The sequence below is a fragment of the Podarcis gaigeae genome (genome assembly GCF_964106915.1).
Source record: "Podarcis gaigeae genome assembly, chromosome: 6".
Classification (NCBI taxonomy): Eukaryota; Metazoa; Chordata; class Lepidosauria; order Squamata; family Lacertidae; genus Podarcis; species Podarcis gaigeae.
Window position 1 is genome coordinate 35,363,064 of NC_139682.1, and position 25,329 is coordinate 35,388,392.

A 25,329-nucleotide genomic window follows, 5' to 3' on the forward strand; every position below is an offset into this window, starting at 1 on the left:
TTACAGTTGCCCGAACAGGTGTGTCAGTTGTCCATCTGGTACAGGCTTTGGTGTTCCTTAGCTTCCTTGCATCTGTGTGGTGATGTTTGTTGGATCAGTTTCTGGCATTCAAGATTGTACAATGTAGATGTACATGGGCAAGTGTTCTCAGAAACCAGCGACAATAGTAGTAAATTGTGTTTAGGTAAAGGTAAAGGGACCCCTGGACCTTTAGGTCCAGTTGTGACTGACTCTGGGGTTGCGGTGCTCATCTCACTTTATTGGCCGAGGGAGCCGGCGTACAGCTTCCAGGTCATGTGGCCAGCATCACTAAGCCGTTTACCTTCCCGCCGGAGCGGTACCTATTTATCTACTTGCACTTTGACGTGCTTTCGAACTGCTGGGTTGGCAGGAGCAGGGACTAAGCAATGGGAGCTCACCCCGTTGCTAGGATTCAAACCGCCAACCTTCTGATCGGCAAGCCCTAGGCTCAGTGGTTTAACCCACAGCTCCACCCGCATCCCCTAAATTGTGTTTAGGCCTATCTTAATAATTCTGACCAGATAAATATACAGTGGATCTATAAACAATATGCAACTATTTTAATATTTTGGTTTTGAAGAGCTTGGAATAATTTGAAGCGAAGTGGGCTAACCTGAAGAGGACTTGTTGGAAATGAAAATTCTTAGTATTTTGTTGAACTTTTGCTTTCCAAGAGGGAGCAGAAGCGCCAGCTCAGTTCCTGCCATTGCTGTCTCTCATCAGCAAGTCTTTTTCAAAACATTTGGCTTTAGTTAGCTGGCTAACATGAAACAAGAACAGGTGGTATGTGGGTAACTGAGCACTTCCTACAACTAAAACGTTGAGCCTCCTGCTGAAAAACTGGGAAAACAGCTGTTTAAGAAAGTAGGTGGTAGGCACCGGTTAGGATGAAGAATTCAATTTTCTTTTCCACATAGGAGGGGGTGCTTAGTCTAATATGGTTGCCTGTGAATACAGTGGTACCTCGGGTTAAGAACTTAATTCGTTCTGGAGATCTGTTCTTAACCTGAGGTACCACTTTAGCTAATGGGGCCTCGTGCCGCCGTGCGATTTCTGTTCTCATCCTGAAGCAAAGTTCTTAACCCGAGGTTCTATTTCTGTGTTAGCGGAGTCTGTAACCTGAAGCGCCTGTAACCCGAAGCGCCTGTAACCCGAGGTACCACTGTAACAAGGAAACAAAGGATATTATTTCCCAACAGCTTTGTTTGTATGCAGATGCATGCAGATTTAGTCAGTGGGCACTGCAATTCCAAGGTCCCTGGGAGGGTAGGTTGGCGGGGAGTAGGACATGTGGGATCTCTCTGAGGGTGGAGAGTGACAATGGAACTCAGAGGTAAGTAAAAAAAAGGTAAAGGTACCCCTGCCCGTACGGGCCAGTCTTGACAGACTCTGGGGTTGTGCGCCCATCTCACTCAAGAGGCCAGGGGCCAGCGCTGTCCGGAGACACTTCCGGGTCACGTGGCCAGCGTGACAAAGCTGCATCTGGCGAGCCAGAGCCGCACACGGAAACGCCGTTTACCTTCCCGCTGGTAAGCGGTCCCTATTTATCTACTTGCACCCAGGGGTGCTTTCGAACTGCTAGGTTGGCAGGCGCTGGGACCGAGCAGCGGGAGCGCACCCCGCCACAGGGATTCGAACCGCCGACCTTTCGATCGGCAAGTCCTAGGCGCTGAGGCTTTAACCCACAGCGCCACCTGCGTCCCTCAGAGGTAAGTAGGGAAGGCAAAAAGATGGTGTGCTGGAGGCAAGCTGCGGGGAGCAGGGAGGCTTGGGTCAAATTTCTTCCCAGTGCCCCTCTCCACAATAAACCCCCTAAACCAGGGGAACATTATCCTAGCCTAGGAGCTGTTGGTGTTTGTTTCCTTCTAATTGTTGTACATGGGAGGGAAATTGTTGCTCTCTGTGTGTGTGTTGGAACCCTGCAAATGAACTGAGGAAGTGCATTGTTTGCTCCTCTAATGACCTGGTAGGGCTCCTGCTGGCAGGGTAGAAGACTGCATTTAGTTATCCCCAGCCTTAAGAATTGCATGTGTTTTCTCAGCATTGTAATCCTGTGCATATTTTCCTAACCCCAAGCCGCACCAAGCACAGTGGGGGCCAATTTCTGAATAAACCTGTGTAGGTTTGTGCTGCACTAACTCCTTTCCATAAACAAGATTATTCCATCCCATGGAAAAACTCATAGGAACACGAGACTTAACTACTCATATGGTGATCATGATTCTCACTGGGATGGTAGAAATCTTACTATTGATTCAATTTATAACGCCCCTGCCCTCCAAGGAGCTCAAGGGAGGATGCATAGTTCTCCTCCCCATTTTATCCTTGCAACAACCTTGTGAGGTAGGACTTTATCTTGTGAACTGCCCTGAGATCTTATGATGAGGGGTGGTATATAAATCTAATCTAATGTAAAATAAATAAATGGATGGATGGTAGCAGCTTTCTTGAATACCATATTCTGTGGTGGCACTGTCCTGTAAGTTAGCGAGTGGGAAACATAACTGCGTGTTTCCAAGATGTGGAGCTGAATGTTCCTTCCTGGACTTAGATATGAGAAATTTGTTACTGTGTCCTCCATAAAGAATTGTAAAGAGAATCCTATGTCAGATAATTATGTTGCTGAATTTACAGTACTTTGAAAGTGCTGTGTAAATTCTACAATTATAAAGTTTGCTTCTTCATAAAGTGGCACAGTTAAAAAAAACATCCTGGGAATTTGTGCATTGCTTCAACACCCTAATTGAAGTAGAAACTTGGTGAATGACCCATACTTCTCCTTGCCTAAATAAGAATTAATTCAATTTTCTTCTCTTTGTACCAACATTTAGTCCCTATTCATAGAGCCTGGAAAAATGCTTTTTATTCATTTGCAGCATCACATTTGACTCAGCCATCTTATTTACTGTAAATGTGGCTTTTAAAATAACTATCCTTGGCTAGTATCTCTGAATTCCACTTCCAAGCACGCCTGACACGTAGCAGTGTTTTCCAAACAAAGCTGGAGACTTTACAAGCTCTGCTTTAAACTTTGAGGAAACTTTTGCATGTAGAAGTTGCTGTCTGAACTGGCTATTGCCTTTCTCTTTTATATTAGGATGGAGAAGGAAATGAGCCCCACACTCATGGAAATAAGCCTGCAAAACAGTGTATACATCAAATTTGCCTTAGGGGCTTAAAGCAATAAACTAGCACAGTGTTACTTGAGCTGAATTTGCTGAAACTGTGACCAGCTCAGGAAAATTTCTAATGCATTCAGTGTGTCAGTATTTGCACAGCAAAAGAAGTTTTAAAACCAAGGTATTCCTTATGGGTGCTCCCTGCCTTTTAGTGCTACTGAGACAATGCTTTGGCACATTAAGCCATAAGCAAGTTTTAACAACTGTGGGTCAACACCTCACCTAATAAAGCGCTTTTTTCTTCACTGAAATTTTGCAATAATGTGTCTGATTCAGTGGAAGTACAAAAAGTAGTTGGGCATTGCTGAGCTGACTGACAACAGCTCTTTATTTCTTTTGTAAACACAGAAGTAAGTCTCCTAAATTGTTACCTTTGGTCAGCAAACGTTTTCCCTCTGATGTTGAAGATATCTCTGCATCTCTGCAACATTGCTAAAACTGTTTATTAGTTAGTTTCCAAGAGCCTGCACTATTCATCTCCCACCCTGAAGCAGAGAATGGATGCATTGGCATGGCTGACAGAACTGTGGTTATTAAAGAGAGTTACTTCATGAAAGACATTCTTCCCATACACAAATTATCTCTGTATAGGGAGAAAAAGAGTAGCTCTTCATGGGAGCGTCTGTTTCAGCCAAAGGAGATAGAAAACTGTGCAACTGCTGGAACGTATATTGATGTCAACTTACTATGAGTCTATATATGGAGCTGACCGAAAGTGGAATTCAGGATGTCTTGGTATGAGTATAAAGCAGTGTGAGCTCAACTTAAGAGGGCTGTGATCCTCAAATGTGTATAGTAATGAGACTTTCAAAGTTTGCCTTTGGACTGTTTCCCCCTAAATGAGGCAATTGCCTCACGTATCATCCCTTTTGATATTAGGCAGTGATAGAGCGGCAGTGAAAGTAATACAGAATATCTATAGCAAGCTGTAGTGCAGGAAAGTCCTTGTGTTAAATGCTCTTGACTTTGATCAGTAGCTCACTTTGAACATGACTCTGTACAGTGCATAACTATATGCAAAATAGGGCTATCTCTTCTACATGAAGAGCATCTCATCACTTCATAAAGCATATTGTGTACATCATACTGCCATGTATGGTTTTTTTTTTTAATAGAACTTGGGAATGATCAAGGATGTCTGTTGCATATTATACTTATGGGTATCTGTATCAAAAATCTGAGCTGTATTCCAGACTACTGTGTCCCTTAGATAGTGTTAGAAACCGAGATACGGAAACTAGGAGCTAAATGGCACCTTAAACCAAGGTTGTGGGTGCAACAACGGAATGTCTAGGCACACTTTTTAATAACAAGAATACAAAGCTGAAAATGAATGAACTGCAGCTAAAATATTATGTTCATTTTTCACATGGCCTAGTCCTTCCACTGCCTACCCCCTTAATATTCTTAAGAGGGTCTCTTCTCCAGTCTTCAGAGTGTAGCTGGAAGTGGGGAGGCAAAAAAAGGTCCTCCTTTCTCCTTCCATTCTGCTGTTTTAATCTGAAATCTTAGGCTCAGTACTCAGCCCAGAGCTCAATGAAATTCCCAGTTGCAAAATGTGCCTAGAACAATGGGATTTTCGAACACTGACCTTAGCAGGCATTAAGACTTCTGCTTGTGATTTCTTAACTGGTGAATGAAGGTAAAAACAACTGCTATCATCTAATACACAATGGGAAGAGGGCTGGAGAGAAAAGTTAATAGGGTTTTGTGTTAGTGTGCATCTTGTGAATTCTCTCTTACGGTTCAAATGTGACTTGGCTGTATGCATTGTCATTGTGTGTTGTGGTAGTCTTGATTAAAAACAGTAAAACCAATATGGCTATATGAAGGGGGGGCTACATTGTAAATTCTGGTTCTGCATTGTTTTGATACAAAAATAAGTTAAATATAAGAACAAAAGCATCATTTTTATCAGGAGATAGTGGTTAGAATAATGCCCCTAACCTCCTTAAAGTAAAAGATCTTAATATTGTTGTTTGGTCGTTTAGTCGTGTCCGACTCTTCGTGACCCCATGAACCAGAGCACGCCAGGCACTCCTGTCTTCCACTGCCTCCCACAGTTTGGTTAAACTCATGCTGGTAGCTTTGAGAACACTGTCCAACCATCTCGTCCTCTGTCGTCCCCTTCTTGTGTCCTCAATCTTTCCCAACATCAGGGTCTTTTCCAGGGAGTCTTCTCTTCTCATGTGGTGGCCAAAGTATTGGAGCCTCAGCTTCAGGAGCTGTCCTTCCAGTGAGCACTCAGGGCTGATTTCCTTCAGAATGGGTAGGTTTGATCTTCTTGCAGTCCATGGGACTCTCAAGAGTCTCCTCCAGCACCATAATTCAAAAGCATCAATTCTTCGGTGATCAGCCTTCTTTATGGCCCAGCTTTATTGCCTAGATCTTAATACAGTGGTACCTTGGGTTAAGTACTTAATTTGTTCTGGAGGTCCGTTCTTAACCTGAAACTGTGCTTAACCTGAAGCACCACTTTAGCTAATGGGGCCTCCTGCTGCTGCTGCGCCGCCGAAGCACGATTTCTGTTCTCATCCTGAAGCAAAGTTCTTAACCCGAGGTACTATTTCTGGGTTAGCGGAGTCTTTAACCTGAAGCGTATGTAACCCGAGGTACCACCATATAAAGCCATCAAAACAAAAGCCTATAGTTTAAAGTTCAACTAACCTAATGAAAAATGTAAAAAACATGAAGCAGGCTTAATACTGAATTCACAAACCTCATTGAGTGTCGCAATAGTTTCCTAGCTAGGAAAAGTATGTGCAATAAATATTATATGTGATCTTAAGCAGCAATTAAATTCTGAGATAAAGATCCTTTTTCTGCAGCCATCTGATAAAGCAGGGGTGGGCAAACTTTTCTTTCTTTTGAGGGCTGCATTGCCTCATGAGATTTGGCTACTTGAGTACTAGTATGGTGAGGATTTTTGATACAGCTTTTCGTAGAGCTTATTTAAAAAACAAATAACTATCTTGAGACTGAGGTTTGTGCAAGCCTGTTAGTTTGTGCAGGCTCAGTAAATCTGGGAACCTCCCCCTTTCCACCCAGAAAACCAGAGGTACAAAGTTTGCTACAGAATTAGTATCTCTCCCCCCCCCCCCCAGTTAAAATAAATAACTGTTGCTTCCTCATTTTGATTCATTGCTCTGGAATGACTCCAAAATGGGAGCAGGAGGTCAGAATGCTGTGCTTCTGATGGATCTCCTCATCCCTAAGTGCTTATAATATTTGGAGTAATTTTTATGCTGTTAAGATGGCAAATATGGTTATTTGGTTATGTTGACAAATAGTGTGCTGCAGCACCCATTAAGGCTTCAGCATACCCTAAAGTGGCAAGAATGGCACTGTGATGCTGGGAAATCTGCAGCATGAGCTACAGTACATTCCAAAACAGTCAGGAATTCAGAACTCAAGAAGCCTATACAAAGCACAGAAGCACCTATCAGAACTTTCTGTTGTTATCTACCACTGCTAAATTTAGACTTGTCTACTGACCTTCAGGGCTCTTTTCAAGAGTGACTGTAAAGGGTTTGGTATTAGGGCTCTTGGACCTTTCTACACCAGAAAATGTGTTCTTTAAAATCCTGTCCACTCCCAGTCTCAGCTTCTGGTCTCTCCTTCTTTCAGGTTTGCCCTTTCAGACCCTTTCTTTCTGGAGTCTTGATACCTTCTAAGACCCATCTACCATCTAATTAAGAAAGCAGTCCTTTGACCTCAAGGATGAAGAGAACTCATTTGATACTAATGCAGGACTTCTTACCTTTTCAGAAAATGTTTTAGCTAATTAGTGTGCTCTCCGGACATGTTAAAAGTCTTAGATTTAAACACTTAGATTGTGTTAAGTTCTGTAGCTTGAGGAATGATCATTGTTAAGCACAACAGCAGTTCTTGGTTGAATAGGAGTACCCTGAGAGAGTCTGCCACTTCTGAAATGTAGCTGGAGAAATCTTTCTGTATACAGCTCTATACAGATACAGAGCAGCAGGAGCCCAGTGTAATGTGATTCCTTTGACCCCAAAAGGCGTAGCAGGAAATAGTGAGCAACAGCAGCATTGCAGAGCATTTGGCAATAGATGAGTATCTGGTGTCAGTTCAGAAAATCTTGGGCAATGTTACCATGGAGAGCAGTTACTATTAGGGATCCTGAGAGCTTCTGGCAAAGTAGCTAAGAATGGGTCCCTCAAAGCACCAAATGGAAAAGTGTGGTTCTAGAACTAATGTTAAGTGGACTAATGTAGAACAATAGGAGTCCCAATAATTGAAAAAGGGTTATAGGAGAAGGTGCACAGTGACAATAGGATGTGGAATGTTTTAGGCAGAGTTGAAGAAAAGGTGTGTGCAATTTCCTTCTGTCTTTTTTTAAAAACAATTTTATTTATTAAGTGGTCTTAGCTGTGCAGAAGCGATAAAAAATACTGAAGTGCTGGGTTAGTTTCCCATACTGCCTCCTTCTACTCCTTTTAGGAATATGGACTTGTGGCTTTTTCTGCTGTGATACTAAGGGATAGTGAACATGTAGACATTAAAATTCAAAACATGTTGTTTATATTGGAATAGCCCCAGAGAATATTCTCTCTGCTGAACATCACCAGTCCAAAGTGTGATTCATGCAAACTTTCGTTGTGAGGCTGAGGTTGGGATGGTTTCTTATAAACCAGGCTGACTTGACTTGAAGTGGGGCAGCATGGTTTAAATTGGTGTGTCACTATGTTTGTAGTGAACCCAGGATGCACTCCAACACTCTTGAACTCAACTGTTCTTTGGGATTTGGTTCCCATAATTTTGATTGATGGTATGTGCTGATTGTTGGCCCTTTTAAGAAGATGTAGCCTAAATAAACCTCTGTGAAAGTCATGCTCATTGGAACTAATGCTGTTGACTGCAATGATTTCCTGACCATTTCAGCAGCCAAATGCTTTGTAATTGATATGTCTTGTGGGAGAAACTTTTGCAACTATTATGCAACTTCTAGGTCCTTGTCCTTGCTTGTAATTTATACTTCATGCATCTGTTTTATTGCCGAAGTTTTGTGTAACTATCTCTGACTTCAGGACCTAGCTATTCAGCATGAACAGTATCTATATTTTTCATATTTTTAAGTTTAAATTTGTATCTGCCCTTCATGCAAAGATCTCAAGGTGGTTCACAGCAGTGTTTGTACTGTGAGTCCCTGCATCCTTTCTGAAGGCTGTATATATATATATATAAAACCATATATCCCAAAAAAAGGTGGTTCACAGCATAATTTATCGTAGAGTATTTTTGAAAATGCTGAACAAAGAGACTCACCAGAGATTTCTAGTTATTACTAACTCATTTTACTTGAAAATCCCAGATTACCAACAATTAATCTATTCTGTTTTATTTCTAGTTGCTCAGACCATGTATCCTAAAAAGCGAACCTTATATTTTTAAGCTTGCAAATTTTATAAACTAGTTTTTCCTATAATAGGTAAATAACTTCAGAAGAAAGAAATGCCGGTAGTGGTCTCTGGCCTTTAAATGGACATGGGTTTCAGGGTGGCATAACCTTGAGCTGTACAAATCCAGCCTTGGCATTGCAAATGCCCATAAACAAGAAGCTTTTGATACGATTTGGTTCTGGAATTCAGAAACCTAATTGCCAGAAAGAATAAATGCTGATTTGAACTTAATGCTGTAATATTGTTTTACATAATGAGAATGAACTTGTTTCCCCCTGGGATCGCACACTTTCCCTCCAGTGTGGCCACAAAGAGGAGTTTGGACAGTTTAGTTTTTTGTCTTAAATTAACCACAGCTTGCCATAGCATCAAACCCATACAGTGGTACCTTGGGTTACAGACGCTTCAGGTTACAGATTCCGCTAACCCAGAAATAGTACCTCGGGTTAAGAACGGCAGCGGGAGGCCCCATTAGCTAAAGTGGTACCTCAGGTTAAGAACAGTTTCAGGTTAAGAATGGACCTCCAGAACAAATTAAGTTCTTAACCCGAGGTACCACTGTACAAGCTGTGGTTAATCACAATGGTCGGTGAAAAGGAAGCCAGCTTCAAAGCACAGTTAAGAAACTGATTTCTTTGTTTTCATTAATCATAAATAACCACAGTTTGCCTGGGTTTGGAGGCCGTAGCCTCCCATAGACCTTCCAAACAACTTTTTAGGACTGCACTGGAGGAGGCAGGGGGAGTCCAGTGGGAGGCAAGGCTTTTTCTTACAGCACTAAACCATGTGTAAGCATTGCATCCAAATGCAACCTAAAGCTGGTGTTAATTTCTATGGGTTTTTATACTCTTCAGCTGTTTAAAAAACAGCCCTGTGAGTCAAAATTCAAATGTTGGATTTCATTCAGATAGAGTGTTCCTCTCAGAAGATTCTGTGTAGGAGTAGAGGGAAGTTTCAGCTTGTATAATGTGTCTCATTTCAAGAGACTTAGAAAAAAATAAAATGGAATGCTTCCGTAACCCTAATGATCTTACTCTGTTTTCTTCACAGATCTTTGATTTCTAGTTGAATTTGCTACCACTTCAATCAAGATGCCACCAGCAATTGGAGGCCCTGTGGGATACACGCCACCAGAAGGAGGGTGGGGCTGGGCAGTAGTTGTTGGTGCCTTTATCTCTATAGGCTTTTCCTATGCATTCCCAAAATCCATCACGGTATTCTTTAAAGAGATAGAAATAATCTTCGAAGCATCTAGCAGCAAAGTGTCCTGGATCTCTTCCATTATGCTGGCAGTTATGTATGCAGGAGGTAAGTTTGCAAGCAAAATAAAGCTGTATGCCTTTACTTTGTCATATGTGGAGGCTTAATTATAATTGTGACTCCTAGTTTAATCTGTTTTAATCAGAGGCAAAAGATTCATTAATAGATTTGTTTTGGGTACCTTATTTCATTTACACCCACACTGTATATTTAAAGCAGTCTTATACCACCTTTAACTGTTATGGCTTCCTCAAAGAATCCTGGAAACTAATTAACTGTAGGTTAAGGATATCTGGAGTTGCTAGGACTATAGTACTCAAGTCCCTTAAACTACAGTTCCCAGGATTATTATTTTTTGGGGGGGGGGAGGGGAAGCAGTGACTGTTAAAATGATATAGGAGCACTTTAAATAAATGGTGTGGATGTGACCCTTCGTCTCCCATGTGGTAGAATGAATTCTTGATACCCAAAATGGGATGGGGGTGGGGTGGAGAAAACCCAATTCCAAAGCTAACTTTCCTTCCTCCTTTACAAAGCTGAAAATAAAATATTTCCGAGGTACTATTTCTGACCTGGCAGTCTTTCTGGTTTGCCTCTCTGACATCATTTGTAAGGAGGCTGCTACAAGTTAGCTAATTATTCTTATTCTTTATTAAATTTGTATTTTACCCTCCGTCCAAAAATCACAGGGTGGTTCACAACATAAAAATACAAAACGAGAACACAAAATGCATAATAAAACAAAAAAAAAACAACAACCCCAAACTAATAGCCCCCCCATACATTTTTAAAAACCATAGAATGCTCTATCAGCCCAAGGCGACCTGGTTATAAATAAATGTTTTCGCATGGTGCCTAAAGATACTAATGAAGACACCAGGTGAGCTTCCCAGGGGAGAGCATTCCACAACTGTTGTCATGTTGCCACCCTCTGCTACCTCTTGTGGAGGAGGCACACGAAGATGGGCCTTAGATGATGACTGCAGGGTCCGGGTCAGTTCATATAGGAAGAGCTACTCCCTAACACACTGCAGTCCTGAACCATTTAAGGCTTTATAGGTCAAAACCAGCGCTGTGAGTTGGGCCCAGAAACTAATTGGCAGCCAGTGCAGTTGGGCCAGGATCAGTGTAATATTCTCAAACCATCTTGCCCTGGCCAGCAGCTTGGCTGCTGAATTCTGTACCGGCTGAATTTTCCGAACCATCTGCAGAGGCAGCGCACATATAGCACATTGCAGTAATCTAACCTAGAGGTTACCAGAGCATAGACAACTGGAGTTAGGTAGTATTCAATAAATCATTTTCTCTGAAAATTGTAACTATGAAACAAAATCTACTTTGTTAATAGAAAGAGGAAATAGAGCAGCAGGATGGGACTTCTAATTAGGGGAGGTGGGGAAAAGATAAAAAAATAGTACAGTGGTATCTCTAGTTGAGGACTTAATCTGTTTTGGGTTGCCATTCGCACCTCGAAAAGTCCACAACTAGAGCGCCTCTTCTGTGCATGTGCGCGGCGCGATCGAGCGCTTCTGCGCATGCGCGGGCGGTAAACACTTCCGGGTTTGCTGCATTCGTAAGCTGAAAGTCCGTAACTAGAGCAGAATGCAACACGAGGTATGACTCTACAATTTCCAAATAGTTCAGTAGAAATGTTCATGCTCCTCTCTCGTTAGAAGCCATTGATGTTTCTTACTGGCATCTGCACTGTGCAACATGTGTGATCCATGGTAAACAATTTTCAGAGTTTTTGACCTGATAAAGCAGGATCTTGACAAATAAATCTGAGAAATGAAGAATGTGAGTGTGTGAAATTTTTTATACACTTTTATGCAAGAAAAATCTGAACCAGGCCACCATTGCCTTAATGTTAGCATATAAATTATGTGCTACCACGCAAGGTGTATAAACCTTGCATGAAAACACATGAATTATATACTAACATTAAGGCAATGGTGGCCTGGATTGAACTTCACATGCCTAGTTCCAACAAAGTAGGATTTGTTGATTGGGAGTGACCAGTGAGGTCAAGCATTTCCCCCACTTCCTGGTGTGTAAGGTGCACTTAAAACCACAAGTTTCCTGCTATGAAGATTGCAAAAACCAAACAAAAACCCTCTTGCTTAAAACTCTCAAGGTGTATTCTATGATGCTGGGCACTTGAAGGCAGGAGGAGGGAGTGCTGAAATTAGCTGGCTGGGGTTTTTCCCCCCCTGATTCAACAAATCATATTTGATTGGGAAAATGGCATTTGAACCAGAATTACCTGTTCATCAGCATTTCAATGGCTGTGGCTGGAGGTCTTTCATTAGAATGGTCTGTGTATAGAGAAGCTAACAAGATACATCTGATTTAAATTTTATTTGAACTGAATTATTTCCAGTCTGCTTTCAAGCTACAGGACAAAGATCCCATTCTTTTGTCATAAGCATCTGAAACACAGGATCTGAAAGGCTTGGCAATTATGGAGTGCAGTGTCCAGTTTTCTTTTTTAAAACAATCCCCCCCCCCCTTCTTGTGCAGGGAAGTGGTCCTGGTTAGTGAATTGTACTCTGTATCTTGCCCCCTTCACTCTCGTGTTCTTTCTCAACGCTCATATTCTCAGTAGTCCTCTCACTCATGCATGCCAACTCATTTCTCTGTATCCAACAAAACTCCAGACAGTGCAAACAGAATGTTATGTAAACTGTACCCTTTACTAACTTACAAGACTGAGTTTTGGCTGTCTTGGTGCAGTATGTTGCCAGACCCTAGATATTGTCCTGTAATTGGAGAAGGTAGACACCCCCCTCCCAAGCTACTGCCGAATAGGAATCTCAGCCATGGCAATTGTAGCAAAACTGATGCATGCCATGGAAAAAGGGGCCCAGGCTATGCTGAATCAGGAGATTTTCTCAGGGCAGATAGAAAACAAATATATATATATTCCATTTGCTACTGATACTTAAGCAAACATCTCTTTAAAAACCCTAAAACCACTGATAAAAATCAACCTAATGGCTACATTTGGATGAGATGCTAAATCAGGGGTCAGCAAACTTTTTCAGCAGGGGGGCTGGTCCACTGTCCCTCAGACCTTGTGGGGGGCCGGACTATATTTTGAAAAAATAATAATGAATGAATTCCTATGCCCTACAAATAACCCAGAGATGCATTTTAAATGAAAACCCAGAGATGCATTTTACTCATGTAAAAATTCGCTGATTCCCGGACTATCCGCAGGCCAGATTTAGAAGGCGATTGGGCTGGATCTGATCCCCAGGCCTTAGTTTGCCTACCCATGTGCTAAATGGAAGGAGTGCTATTTGAGCAAGCCTAGTCTGCCCCATGACTCCCCTTCCCCTGTTCTGCATCGCTGCGAGAAGTCTAGAAGCTTTTGCTTTCTCTTAATTGGACATCCTGAGTTGTCCTAATTGGGGATCAGGGCGTAAACTTAGTTCATTTCAAAATGAGACACCTTCAAGTACTGGTGAAGCTAACATAAAGGTAAAAGGTAAAGGGATTCCTGACTATTAGGTCCAGTCGTGGCCAACTCTGGGGTTGCGGCGCTCATCTCGCTTTATTGGCCGAGGGAGCCGGCATACAGCTTCTGGGTCATGTGGCCTACATGACTAAACCACTTCTGGCGAACAAGAGCTGTGCACGGAAACGCCGTTTACCTTCACACCGGAGCAGTACCTATTTATCTACTTGCACTTTGGCGTGCTTTTGAATTGCTAGGTTGGCAGGAGCAGGGACCGAGCAACGGGAGCTCACCCCGTCGCGGGGATTCGAACCGCCGACCTTCTGATCGGCAAGTCCTAGGCTCTGTGGTTTAACCCACAGCACCACCCGTGTCCCCGTCATATATTACTCAAGTAAAAAAAAAGCACTATAACAGTTTGTAAAACAGGATATACTGCACACACACACATGTCTGTGTGTACTGAATTCCTATTCTCTTCACTTTCTAACCTGATGTTTCCCTTTTGGGATGACACGGCATAAGTTCCTCCTTTGGAAGCAGAGCTGGGTATTTGTGGCTTCAATGCTGCTACAGTGTTGGTGGGCCAGACTTCTGTTTTGCATTTTGCCTCAGAAAGCAAGTGACGTTGCTGCATGAGACTTTTCCTTGGAAGGGAACAGTCTCTGCTTTGTCCTTATTCAGTTGGTGAGGCAACCAGCAGACTTCCCTGCTGCAGTGTTACAACAAGCACGTAAACTGACTTAATGAGCCGTCTGTGATTATTTGCTTTAAAGGTTTAGATAATCCGTTTTCTAAACACCCTATTTCTAATGGGTGCTCCTCCAGCCCTTTCTCTTCTCTCTTCATGGGCTGGGGATGCAGAGGGGAGAGGCACTCAGGGTCTTCTGGGCTCGGCCTGGAGCTCCTCGTCCAGCCTTCCAAGCTCTCTCAGGGCTGCTCCTGCCCAGCACATGAGTTGGCTTCAAGGAGGGCAAACAGAGCTGCAGGAGGGTGGGCCAAACTGTGGAGCCCAAACAGCCAATGGAGGAGGGTGGGAAATGGGAATCCCTTGCAGCTCCTTCCCTCAGGAGGTGCTAAACAAACACTTCCCTGTAAGGGAGGGAAGGTGGGTTGTGTACACACAAGAGGAACTAAAGCACAGAGAAGTAGCACACACAGATTTCTGAGGGGATTTCTGTGCCCCTCAGCAGGGGTCAGTTTTGCCAACCCCCTAGTTTAGCCTCTGATTGCCAAAGTCTTTTTTCCCCTTGGATGCCTGTCCCCTTTCCTCCTGCTTTTAATTTTTATTGTTGTTGTTATTGTGCATAAAGCTGAATGCACACAAGTTAAATGCATGTAAGTTGTGGGCGGGTGAAGATTGGCTTTTCCTTTGTTTGGAATAATAAGAGAAAATGAGATGGTTGTTTCTAAGATGGGACATAATTATTTCATTAGCTGTTGGTATACTTCCAAAATATCCAGGCTCCAAAGAGCAATATTTTCTGGTCTCACTTGGCTATAAGTGTGGTGAACTTTTTATTTTTTATGTTGCTTATTTGTGTCTGACCTTGCTAAGCATGTGACTTACTTAGTCTATACGCTTGTTTGCACTGTTGTCCTTTGAACCATTTCCCAGTAAACTGAATCTTTTTTTATTAAAATTGCATATTTGTCCAGAAAAGGACAGTGCTCTTTTTCAAGGTAGTGACTAAAAACTTGGTGGAAGCTCTGCTGTTTAGGAGTTTCATATAACCACATGTCTAAGTTCATGTTCTGCAAAACTTTACATAAGCTGCTCCATTGATAGATGAGATTTTACTCCATGAAGTGAAATGTAATTTGGCTGTGTGCTCACTCTGTCAACTGGACTTGAATTCTGCCAATTCTCCCTTTTATAACATGGTACAATTCAGTAGTGTCCTCTTAACAAACACAGAACTTTAGTGTTTAATATCCATGTGACACTCTAAGCTATTGTGTGCTTTGTGTAGGTGTTTTGCAGCTGCTGAAGCATCTGGATGTTGCAGTGATATAAGAAAAGACTGCTGCACAAAAGCAGTAGCTGCAGAACACTAGTGTCATTCCTATATAAAACAAGTGGGTGAACTGTGGTCTGGGGGCCACCTGTGGCTCCAACCTAATTTTATGCTCCTTCTGACACCTCCTAAAGCTGCCATGTTCCTCCATCTGATCAGAATTCCTTCCTTCCCGCATGCCCTCTAAATTTTCCTGGCTTTAAACAGTGACCCACCTTTATGTAGTTTCAGTAGAAGTTTAAAGGATGTTATTTTATTTGATGAAAATAAATGGGGGGTTGTTTTATATTACCTTTTGTACTTATTTGCACTCGTGTGTGTGTGTGTGTGTGTGTGTGTGTGTTTGTGTGTGTGGCACATTTAAGTCTGAAAGGAATTAATTTTATTTTGTTTTCCAGAATGGTAGTTATTTTGGTTTGTTGTACTAAAAAATCCTCTTACCTAATTATTTGAGTGATACTGTCAAACCCAGCAGGTCTTAAGTTCTGAGTAGACTTCCATAGGATTGGACATTCTCATCCAAGGGTAGCTACAGTGAAAATTGAAGCAGTCTCCTTTCAGATTAGTTAATCCATAACGCTTTTGTTTCTAGCTCCATCCATTCTTGGTCATTCTTTGCATGCGGCCCCCAATATACTGTTCTTGATAGAACGTACTTCTTGAGGGAAACAATGTCTACCCACCCCTGCTACTGGCAAAATTTCAAGGGAGAAAATTTCAGTGATTTATTTACATTTGCATTGTAAAAAGAAAACGATGGGCAAAGTGCCATGGTGCAGTGGCAGAACATATGCTATGCATATGAAAAGTCCCATATTGTCTTTCTGCCAAAATCAGTATGATCTTGGTTAAAGGGCACAGTAGATGGTAACCAGTATGCATGGTTAAGCAAACTAGGATCCAACAAGCTTGTGAAGAGTAGAGCAGGTACGACTTTAGAGTCGTGAGAGTCGTCTTTGGATTGGCAATCTACTTGGATCTTCCTCAGAATTGATAACTCTACCTACAGCCTCCTTCCCAGCTGACTCTTCAGACCTCCTGGGGACCATATGGGGCTCATTCTAATCCACTGGAACCCTTCCCAGGAACATCAAACTGTAGCTCTTCAAGCTTCTCCCACCCTTCTGAAAAAAAAGGCACTGCATAGACCTATGCCTGAGACCTTGGATTTTGGTTGGCTGGACAGGGCAACTTCATATGTATTCATATGAAGGAATTTGGGAGCCCCATATTTAAATCTTCAGATTTCTTATGAATCTGCTACACAGCTGTAAAATGCACTAATCACTTTACCATGATTTTTAAAAAAGCTTTATTAGGAAAATAATAACTGACACACAGAAAGGAGACTGCTGGACTTTGTGTACTTCTCTAAAAACAATTGGAACAGTACCAAGTGGGACAAGATGTGACCCAGCTGGAACTTGTTGGGATTTCTGAATGCCTTAGTGTGTGTTTTTTTATTAAAAAAACTAGGATGCTGTTATCAAGGCCAGCAAACTTCTATTTAGTTATCCAGGGTCACCATGGGGCTGAGTACCTTGTTATCTGTTAATGAAGAAACCAAATCAGTTAATATTCAGGGCATGCACATTTGGGTTTATTTAAATGGGCTTTATTATCAGTCCTTAGTAACTGTTTGCTTTGGATTTAGGAAAGTACTTTAAATACTGCCATGTAGCTTTATCAGACTCATACCTTTTGGTTGGTAATTAGAAGAATATAGTATATACATAAAAGATATTGACTAGAGAGGATTTCAGCTGTGATTTCAGCTACTGACTAGCTTGGAATTTGATACACAAGTAATACTAAAATACCCTCTCTTTTGTTATCACTGTTTTATATCTGGTTGAAACTGTTCAATTCATCTGTTATGCCAATCGTCCAACTACTTTTTACCACTCAAGGAGTTGTCTTGGAGCTAAATCATACATTTACATATTTGGTAAAAAAACCGAGTTTACTACAGACTGCCTACCCTCACAACCACTTCAGTGTGTGGATGTCATAGGAAAAATCTTGCTGTCACCTGTATTAGCCTGTAGCAAACTGTTTTTATGTATGCCAATTCCGCTACCCAAAATTCTTCATTTTGGAAGTTGTTTATGAAATGCTAATTCAGCCAGTTCTAAAGTAGAGTGTTCAGCTGTGTGGACATGCCCATAATACAGTGGTACCTCGGGTTACAGACACCTTGGGTTACAAACACTTCGGGTTACAGACACCACTAACCTGGAAGTAGTACCTTGGGTTAATAACTTTACCTCAGGATGAGAACAGAATTTGCATGCTGGCGGCGCGGCAGCAGCAGGAGGCCCCACTAGCTAAAGTGGTACCTTGGGTTAAGAACAGACCTCTGGAACGAATTAAGTTTGCAACCAGAGGTACCACTGTACACACCCTTAACCCATGAGTCATCAACATGACTCCTGTGGGTGCAGTGGTCTACTCCTGATGCCCTTGGATCATCTAACCACCACCTTCACTGCCCCCTTGGTCATGAGGTGTGATAATGATTGCCTTTTTCTTCCTTGAAAGGTACATAGTAGAGTAGGAGGAAGTTGGAATTTCTACGTGCACACACACACACACACACACACACAGGAGGGGGGGCATTTACAAAAGTCACCCAACTTGTAGGAACAGCTTCTCATGGTGGGAATGTGTTTTTCCACAAGCAGAACTCCAGTTGCAGTTCTTTGATCCAAATATGGACAAGCAAGCTAGTCTTTAACATGGTGATTCATGTATAATATCCACAGCGTTCAAAAGTTCATGCTTTGCTTGGCAGGCACCTGTTCCAAAGTGTAGGAAATGAACAGAAATGTAAAAACCTTTTTCACATCTAGATAACTATTGTCCTTTTGATTCTCTCCTAGGTCCCATCAGCAGTATCCTGGTGAACAAGTATGGCAGCCGGCCAGTCATGATGGCAGGCGGCTGCCTTTCAGGGTGTGGCTTGATTGCTGCCTCTTTCTGTAACACAGTGGAAGAGCTTTACTTTTGTGTTGGGGTTGTAGGAGGTGAGTGGCACAGCTGCAAAACATCTACTTCCATGGAACGCAATCCATGGAACGCTGCTCTTTCTTTGAAGTGATGATTCCAGATCTGAGAAAGATGCAAGGAAACTAGTGTAGCCTATGAAACTGAACTGAAAGGATTATAACAAGTAATTGCCCAGCCTTTTAGAAAGGCTAAACCTATGTCATTTTTTGTTTTCCCTTTTGTTTCAAGTGAAGATCTTTTTATTTGCTCAGGCTTTTTAGCTGTTGTGTTTTTCAGTCCTCCTTTGGGTTTTCTGTGGTTCTAATACTTTCATTTTTAATGTTCTGCTCTTTTTATAATGTAATATTTAAGTCTGTTTAAATTTATGGTTTTTAATTGTTGTCTGCCTTAAGTCCCCTGAAAGGTGTGATATAAATAGCTCAAAATTAAGTAAGCTTGCTGAAAGATACAGAGCGGTCCAGGAGAGAGTTGCATGGCTTCTTCTTTGTATGCACCTCTCTCAGCAGGAAGCAAGAGGGTGCCCAGAGTCCACTGTGCTTTGAAGAGAGGCACTGGGCCAAAAGGGAAGGAGGGTGCATTGCCCTTGACCCAACAGTTACCCCTCTTAGGGAAACCAGGTGTCACCACAGAGACTTCTGTGTTGACGTCTCATTTTGAAGATGCATGGAAGATGCAGCATGTAACAACCACCTCTTCCAACCTTGGACTGTGACTGCAAAGCACAGCACTGTTTCTTACCTTGCAGGTGCCCCTCCTGGGAAATAAATGGGGGCACTTGTCAGGTAAGAACCCCTAACTCACAGTCTATCCCTACACTATTTAGTGTCTTGGCTCTTTCAGCGTGTGCTTGTTTTTTGTTTAATAACCTCAATTGCCTATACCTTAAATCCTTTGAATCTCTGTTTCATACATACGTCAATAGTGTAGAAGCTGAGTCAGAAAACCACACCCCCACCTTCTTAGTAGCTCAAAACAGCAAATAAGAGTACATAGACCCAGTTTCTCTCACTCAGCCTGCTTCAGTAAATATGTTCTTTAAAGCAGTGGATTTGCAGAGCTACCATTCTCATACCCTTAATTCAACTTTTTTTCTGTTCCCAGGCCTTGGACTTGCATTTAATTTAAACCCAGCCCTGACCATGATTGGCAAGTACTTCTACAAGAAGCGCCCGTTGGCTAATGGACTGGCTATGGCAGGCAGTCCTGTGTTCTTGTCTACACTGGCTCCCCTGAACCAGTATTTCTATAGCATTTTTGGATGGAGAGGAAGCTTCTTAATCCTCGGGGGCCTCTTGCTGAACTGTTGTGTTGCTGGGTCTCTGATGAGACCGATAGGTCCCAAGCCGGAGCCGCCAAAGAAAGAAGTTAAGGAAGTGTTGCAGGAGGCTGGCAAAGCAGGGGCAAAAGAAGATGGTGCAGGAGATGTCAGCGCAGACCTTATTGCTGGGAAGTCTAAAAAGCAGAAAAGCACAGTTCTGGGGACTGTTAACAAGTTTTTGGATTTGTCTCTCTTCACGCACCGTGGCTTCTTGCTCTACCTGTTCGGCAACGTGGTCATGTTTTTTGGACTCTTTACTCCATTAGTCTTTCTCAGTAATTATGGGAAGAGTATGCATTTCTCTAAAGAATCTGCTGCCTTTTTGCTCTCCATTCTAGCCTTTGTAGATATGGTTGCCAGGCCATCCATGGGCTTGGTAGCAAACACCAAGTGGGTGAGGCCCAGGATCCAGTACTTCTTTGCTGTGTCTGTAGTTTATAATGGAGTGTGCCACCTTTTGGCCCCTATATCCACCACCTATGCCGGCTTTTGCATCTATGCTGGGTTTTTCGGATTTGCCTTTGGCTGGCTCAGCTCTGTCTTGTTTGAAACACTGATGGATCTAGTTGGAGCGCAACGGTTCTCCAGTGCTGTTGGTTTGGTGACTATTGTGGAATGCTGCCCTGTTCTTTTGGGACCCCCTCTCCTAGGTAAGAGTATTTTCTGTATTTCTCTTGCAGAAGGCTGTGTATGGGGATGCATTTGTCTTTTGGTGAGAGAGAAGGGGGCAAGAAGGTTAGTCAGTTAGTTCTGGGGGCCAGTTGCTGCCCTCCAAACCTCTCTATCTGGCCTGCTGAACTCTCCCCAGGCAATACCCCTCTGCAGCCCTACTCCATACCCTCCTCGAGTGTTTTTGCCTGGCTGGAATGTGTCCTCAGTTGCCTCGATAGAGGGGTGTGTGGTGAAACTAGCCTATGCTACGAAGATAACATTTGCATTTGTTGCCTTGCCCACTTTTGTATCTGGTCTCACCTACCAAAGGCAAGTTGTACGCAGAAGGTGGTCCAGATGGGAATAGGGCCTTCATTCTGAAAAAGATTTTCTTCTCCTCCAGAGTCAGAATTATGTTGCTTCTGGCACTTTGCAAATGCCAGAACAGTGATCTCATCAGCCTGTGGTACAGTTCCTATATCCCTGTATTACATATTTATGGTGGAGCTGATCCAGCTTAAAACATATGGATTTTTTTACCTGTGTAGGAAATAACCTAAAAAGGGAGAGGAGGATGTTCCCACACTCCTTGGTTTTAAGGCAGAGACTTTCTTGTCTAGCCATGAAGTAAAACGCTAATGATCTTTTAATGTACTCCCCCCCCCCTTCTTGTCCTATTAGGTAAACTCAATGATATGTATGGTGACTACAAATACACCTACTGGGCGTGTGGCATCATCTTGATTGTCTCTGGGATCTTCCTGTTTATTGGAATGGGCATCAATTACCGGATGCTGGCAAAAGAGCAGAAGGCTGAGGACAAGCAGAGGGCTGAAGCGAAAGAAGAAGAAACCAACATTGATGAGGCTGAAAAACAAAAAGAACCCAGTAATGATGTGGCCAGTCTGCCTCAGAAAAGCACAGAAGATAGTGTGAAAGAGGAGGATAGCCACATGTGAGAGAGACTGGTATCTTAAATCCAGGAGGGCATGATGAAAGATTATCAATATGATATGTTGTGCTTGGGTGCGGGGAGCACTGTTGGTAGTGAACAGTGGGGAGACGTTTATAAATCAGGTGATTTTTTTTAAAAAAGCTGCAAATTGTCTTTTTATCAGCAATTGACAGTAGCAGAACTCAATGGGCAGTGCCATCTTTTTATTGGGTATTGGGTAGGGAGGGAGGGAAATTTTTATACTCTGGCTTTTTTAACAGTAATGTGAATGTACTAATATGTGCCTTAGAGCTTCCACATTTAGGCTGTTCTGCTTGAAAAGCCTTACCTTAGTTCTACAAACTGTTCCACTTAGAATTTTGTAGTCTGCTTAGGCTATATCTGTAAAGGATATCTTGACTACTTTTTATGCAGTAGGTTTCAAGGTTGGGTGTTAAATAAACACTACTTCACATGCTTCTAAATTCTGTTACAGCCAGACTTGGTAGAAGTACAAATAGCTTTGGAGCATAGGTGATGAAAAGGTTGGTGGAGTTTAATCAATATTATTGCAGTCCTGCTGTTTCTAGATTCCAGGTACATGCCAGCTTGATTGTGTTTCTAACAGTTTTTGAAAACTTTTCTCATTGTTGTGAGTTGTTTTGTTTTGTTAAAGTCCCTTCTTGGTTAAATGTGAGTTCTCGCCATTTGAATAAAATATGCAAAGAGACATTTCCACTGTCTTTCACTTGACTTATTATGGAGTCAAGCCTACTTTCTAGTCCCCATTACTTGACTTACTGGTTGTCATCAGCCTAGAATGTCTGCCTTGAGAAAACATTTCAAAATGAAACGGGTATCTGTGCAAGTAGTTGAGTTGGTTACTTTGCACATGCCTTGTGCATTGAGAGAACCCTCATTTATACAGTTTTTCTATACCCGTTTGACTCATTCAGTGTCTGAGCTAGCTTTGGAATAGGAAAGACTAAGGGTGTCACCCTAAGCACAGCTGCTTGCTTACTAACCCCACCACTTCCAAAGGGATTCATTTTCATTCTCATGTTCCTCTTGTAAGTAGTGATCTGACTGGGTGGCGATGAAATCTGGTACCCCATTTTGTGGCGATTAATGCTCAGAGAACAGTGTCTCAGCACTAGCTAAACTGTTGAGTCGATACTTCTTTCTAATCTAAGGATAGATTGGTGGAAAAGCTGAACAGAGGCATTACTTTTTCTCAGTTCCTTGTGCTTTCTGATGTGGCAACTTACTTCAAATGGGCTAAGAATTCGAAATGAGATGTAGCTGCTCAGCTGCAATTTGGTAAAAGATGGGAGAATCCTATGTATATATTTATTCATTTTTATTAGTGGGAGTGAAAACCACACTAGGGAGGATAGCAGAGCCTCTTGCTAGTCATAAATCCTACTAAAAGTTAATAAATAATCCTGTAAGACATTTACTTTTTCAAATAAACTTGCATCATCTCATTCACCCATCAAATGCTGGTAGTTTTTCATGCTACTTTCAACGATTTTTCATAGCCACATTCCAAAGGGCACAAGTATATTGACATATATCTTGTGAGTCATCTAGTTAGAAGATAGAGGCAAATGATCTCTGTGGGTTGTAAAGTTAAGTTCCAATAACTGAGCCCACATGGGACTCACTTACAGATTAGCGTATATATAGAATTTCAGTCTAAGACATGCTGTAGTGAGTCACCCAGTCTTGTGAAAACCTGTAGAGGAGTATAAGTAACAGAAGCACAATTTTCTTGGAATGTACCTGATGCTTGTGTGTGTGAACAGTGTGTTTTTCAGTGTGTGACTGCCGAAGTGAACATTAGCACCTTGCTTGATGTTTAGGCCAGAAAGATATGTGGGGAAACACTGAAAACAACAATGTCTCCTCTGGTAATGTCTAGGAATACAAAATGCATTGCATGTGCCATTGGGCTCCTTGTTAGTCCCACACTACTCAGTTTCATTGGTTGCTGCTTGCAATGGCCAGGAAGCCCTTAGCATAATGACCTTGTTGTATGTTTTGTACTATTAGGGAGGAAGAGAAGATGCTCTTTGTTTTTGGTGGGAGACTCAAATATTCTAATGTCTTGTTCTAGCCTCAATGTATAAAGTTCATAATGTTGTGGTACTGCATTTGTCTTTTTAGGATATGGAAAAGAAATAGATTTTTAAGCGTGTTCTGGGAATCTGAACCCAGCTTAATATGAACCAAATTCCGGCTCTACAATTCTGTGATTCTGTGAATTTGTGCAGTGGTTGCTTCTTGTTTTCCTGCAAAATAGTGTTCCATTCCAAACAGCTGGTGTTTTAAGTATTAATGGGTGTTCTCAAATTTTTGGCCAGATAAATTGAAATTCTGTTGGGTTTTTCCCTTCTAGGGTAGTGTATTTTGATGATCATCTGCACAGGAACTTCCTGTGCCTTTGATTTAGCAGTTTTGTAATAAGCCATAAGCACAGGAGGTTCCTCTGCAGGGACTGCTTTGTGCGACCTAAAAGCAGGTTTGCTGTGTGGCACATCAGTTTTTCCTTCCCACATTTCCACTTACAGCTACAGACTTTGTACTTAGAGCTTTTATCTTGTGATTGGCCTCAAGTTGTAACAAGATCCCTTGGGGTGAATAGCACACATTTGTGTGGCTTGTTTTGTGAAGAGTTAATAACAGCAGCTATCCCTGTAACGTGTAATATGTGATGTCATGAGTTTGTCCTTTGACAGGTAGGCAGATTGTAGGAAAATATGCAACTACAAGCTTTCAGCACCAGAAAGTTTGCTAATATGAGTGGTGAAATGAATTATGATTAGTAACACTTAGCAATAATTTGTCAGTCCCCACAAAAAGTCCATGCGATACACATCCTTAGAGGCTAAATATAACACAATGCTCTGGCAGGGGTGGCTAATCAGTGGCTCCTCAGATGTTGATGGACTCCAGCTCCCTTCGGTATCTCCCAGCATGGTGAATGGTGAGGGATAATGGGAGTTGTTGTCCAATAGCATCTGGGGGGGGCATAGAATAGGCACCCCATTTCTATTAGTTTCCCTCCACTTACTAATGCCAGCGTTTTTCATTAAAGGGTAGGAAATTGATTAACAAGTTTTAAACCTTTGATTCTCCTTCACTGTGTATCCTACATTTTTTTTAAATCGAAGGTAAATTACTTCTCTGTGAAACTCTTGCCTTGTCAAAGCTCATACTGAAGTGAGAATTCTTACCATTTTGTGGAAACTCAAGTCTGCTTTCTTAGAATGTTATGCAAATAGTAGTTCTAATAAGTGGCCCACACTTTTGGTTTATGCAAATAAAGCTGAACAAATTGATTTTGTGTTTTTCATTTGTTCACCCCAAATATGTAGATTCTGACAAGTAACCTTGTTGGGTTTTTTGTTTTTTTAAAAAAGTTTATGGAACTCTCTTGCCAGTATTACACAATGCACTGTGAAATCCTTTTCTGTTGTCTTGTTTGCTTAGGTTTTGGATTTTTTTTTTTTTTTTTTTGTAATTGCATTCTGCTCTAAAATTGTACAAAAAGGAACAGGTCAGGGTATTTTCATACTTTAGAATATGTTTGTTTATAAAGCCAATAGAGTATTTTGTATAAACAGATTTTATTGTACTGTATTGAGCTGCGACATAAAACCAAGTTATATGTTCAGAGGTTCCATGTGTCAAGAATTCATAATAACTGGTTCACATTGCAATAAACTAACAATGAAAAATTTCAGGTGTGATCAATGTTTTTTAGTACAAGGAGTCATGACTACAGCAGTATAAATGTATTTGTTCTCAATTATTACGTTTACTGGACTTTCATGCAATGATTTCCCCTCCTCCTCCTCCTCTTCTCCCGCAGGTGTGCACATACCCCCAAATCTGCTCCAGAGGGTCTTCCAACACTCTGCAGCAGATTCTTAGTGAGAGCATGCACTGAGCTGAAGGAGGGGGTAGCATTATGAAGTGGAAGTCCTGGTGCACGAGTGGATGTCTGTTGCACTCACATACATGCACCAGTGGCTACAAACCATTGCAACT

The 25,329-nt window shown here is 41.9% G+C and overlaps 1 protein-coding gene across 3 annotated transcripts in view; it reads left to right on the forward strand.

The window, feature by feature from the left end:
* The window catches only part of SLC16A1 (solute carrier family 16 member 1), a 40,086-nt gene extending 15,070 nt beyond the window's left edge, over positions 1-25,016 (forward strand). For all 3 annotated transcript variants that reach the window (XM_083745439.1, XM_083745440.1, XM_083745441.1), the window contains 4 exons: positions 9,674-9,931; positions 18,244-18,387; positions 19,472-20,338; positions 21,021-25,016. In XM_083745439.1, coding sequence (XP_083601565.1) covers positions 9,715-9,931; positions 18,244-18,387; positions 19,472-20,338; positions 21,021-21,298 — 1,506 coding nt within the window. In that variant the 5' untranslated portion in view covers positions 9,674-9,714 and the 3' untranslated portion in view covers positions 21,299-25,016. The remainder of the gene's footprint in view (positions 1-9,673; positions 9,932-18,243; positions 18,388-19,471; positions 20,339-21,020) is intronic.
* Positions 25,017-25,329: the final 313 nt, after the last annotated feature.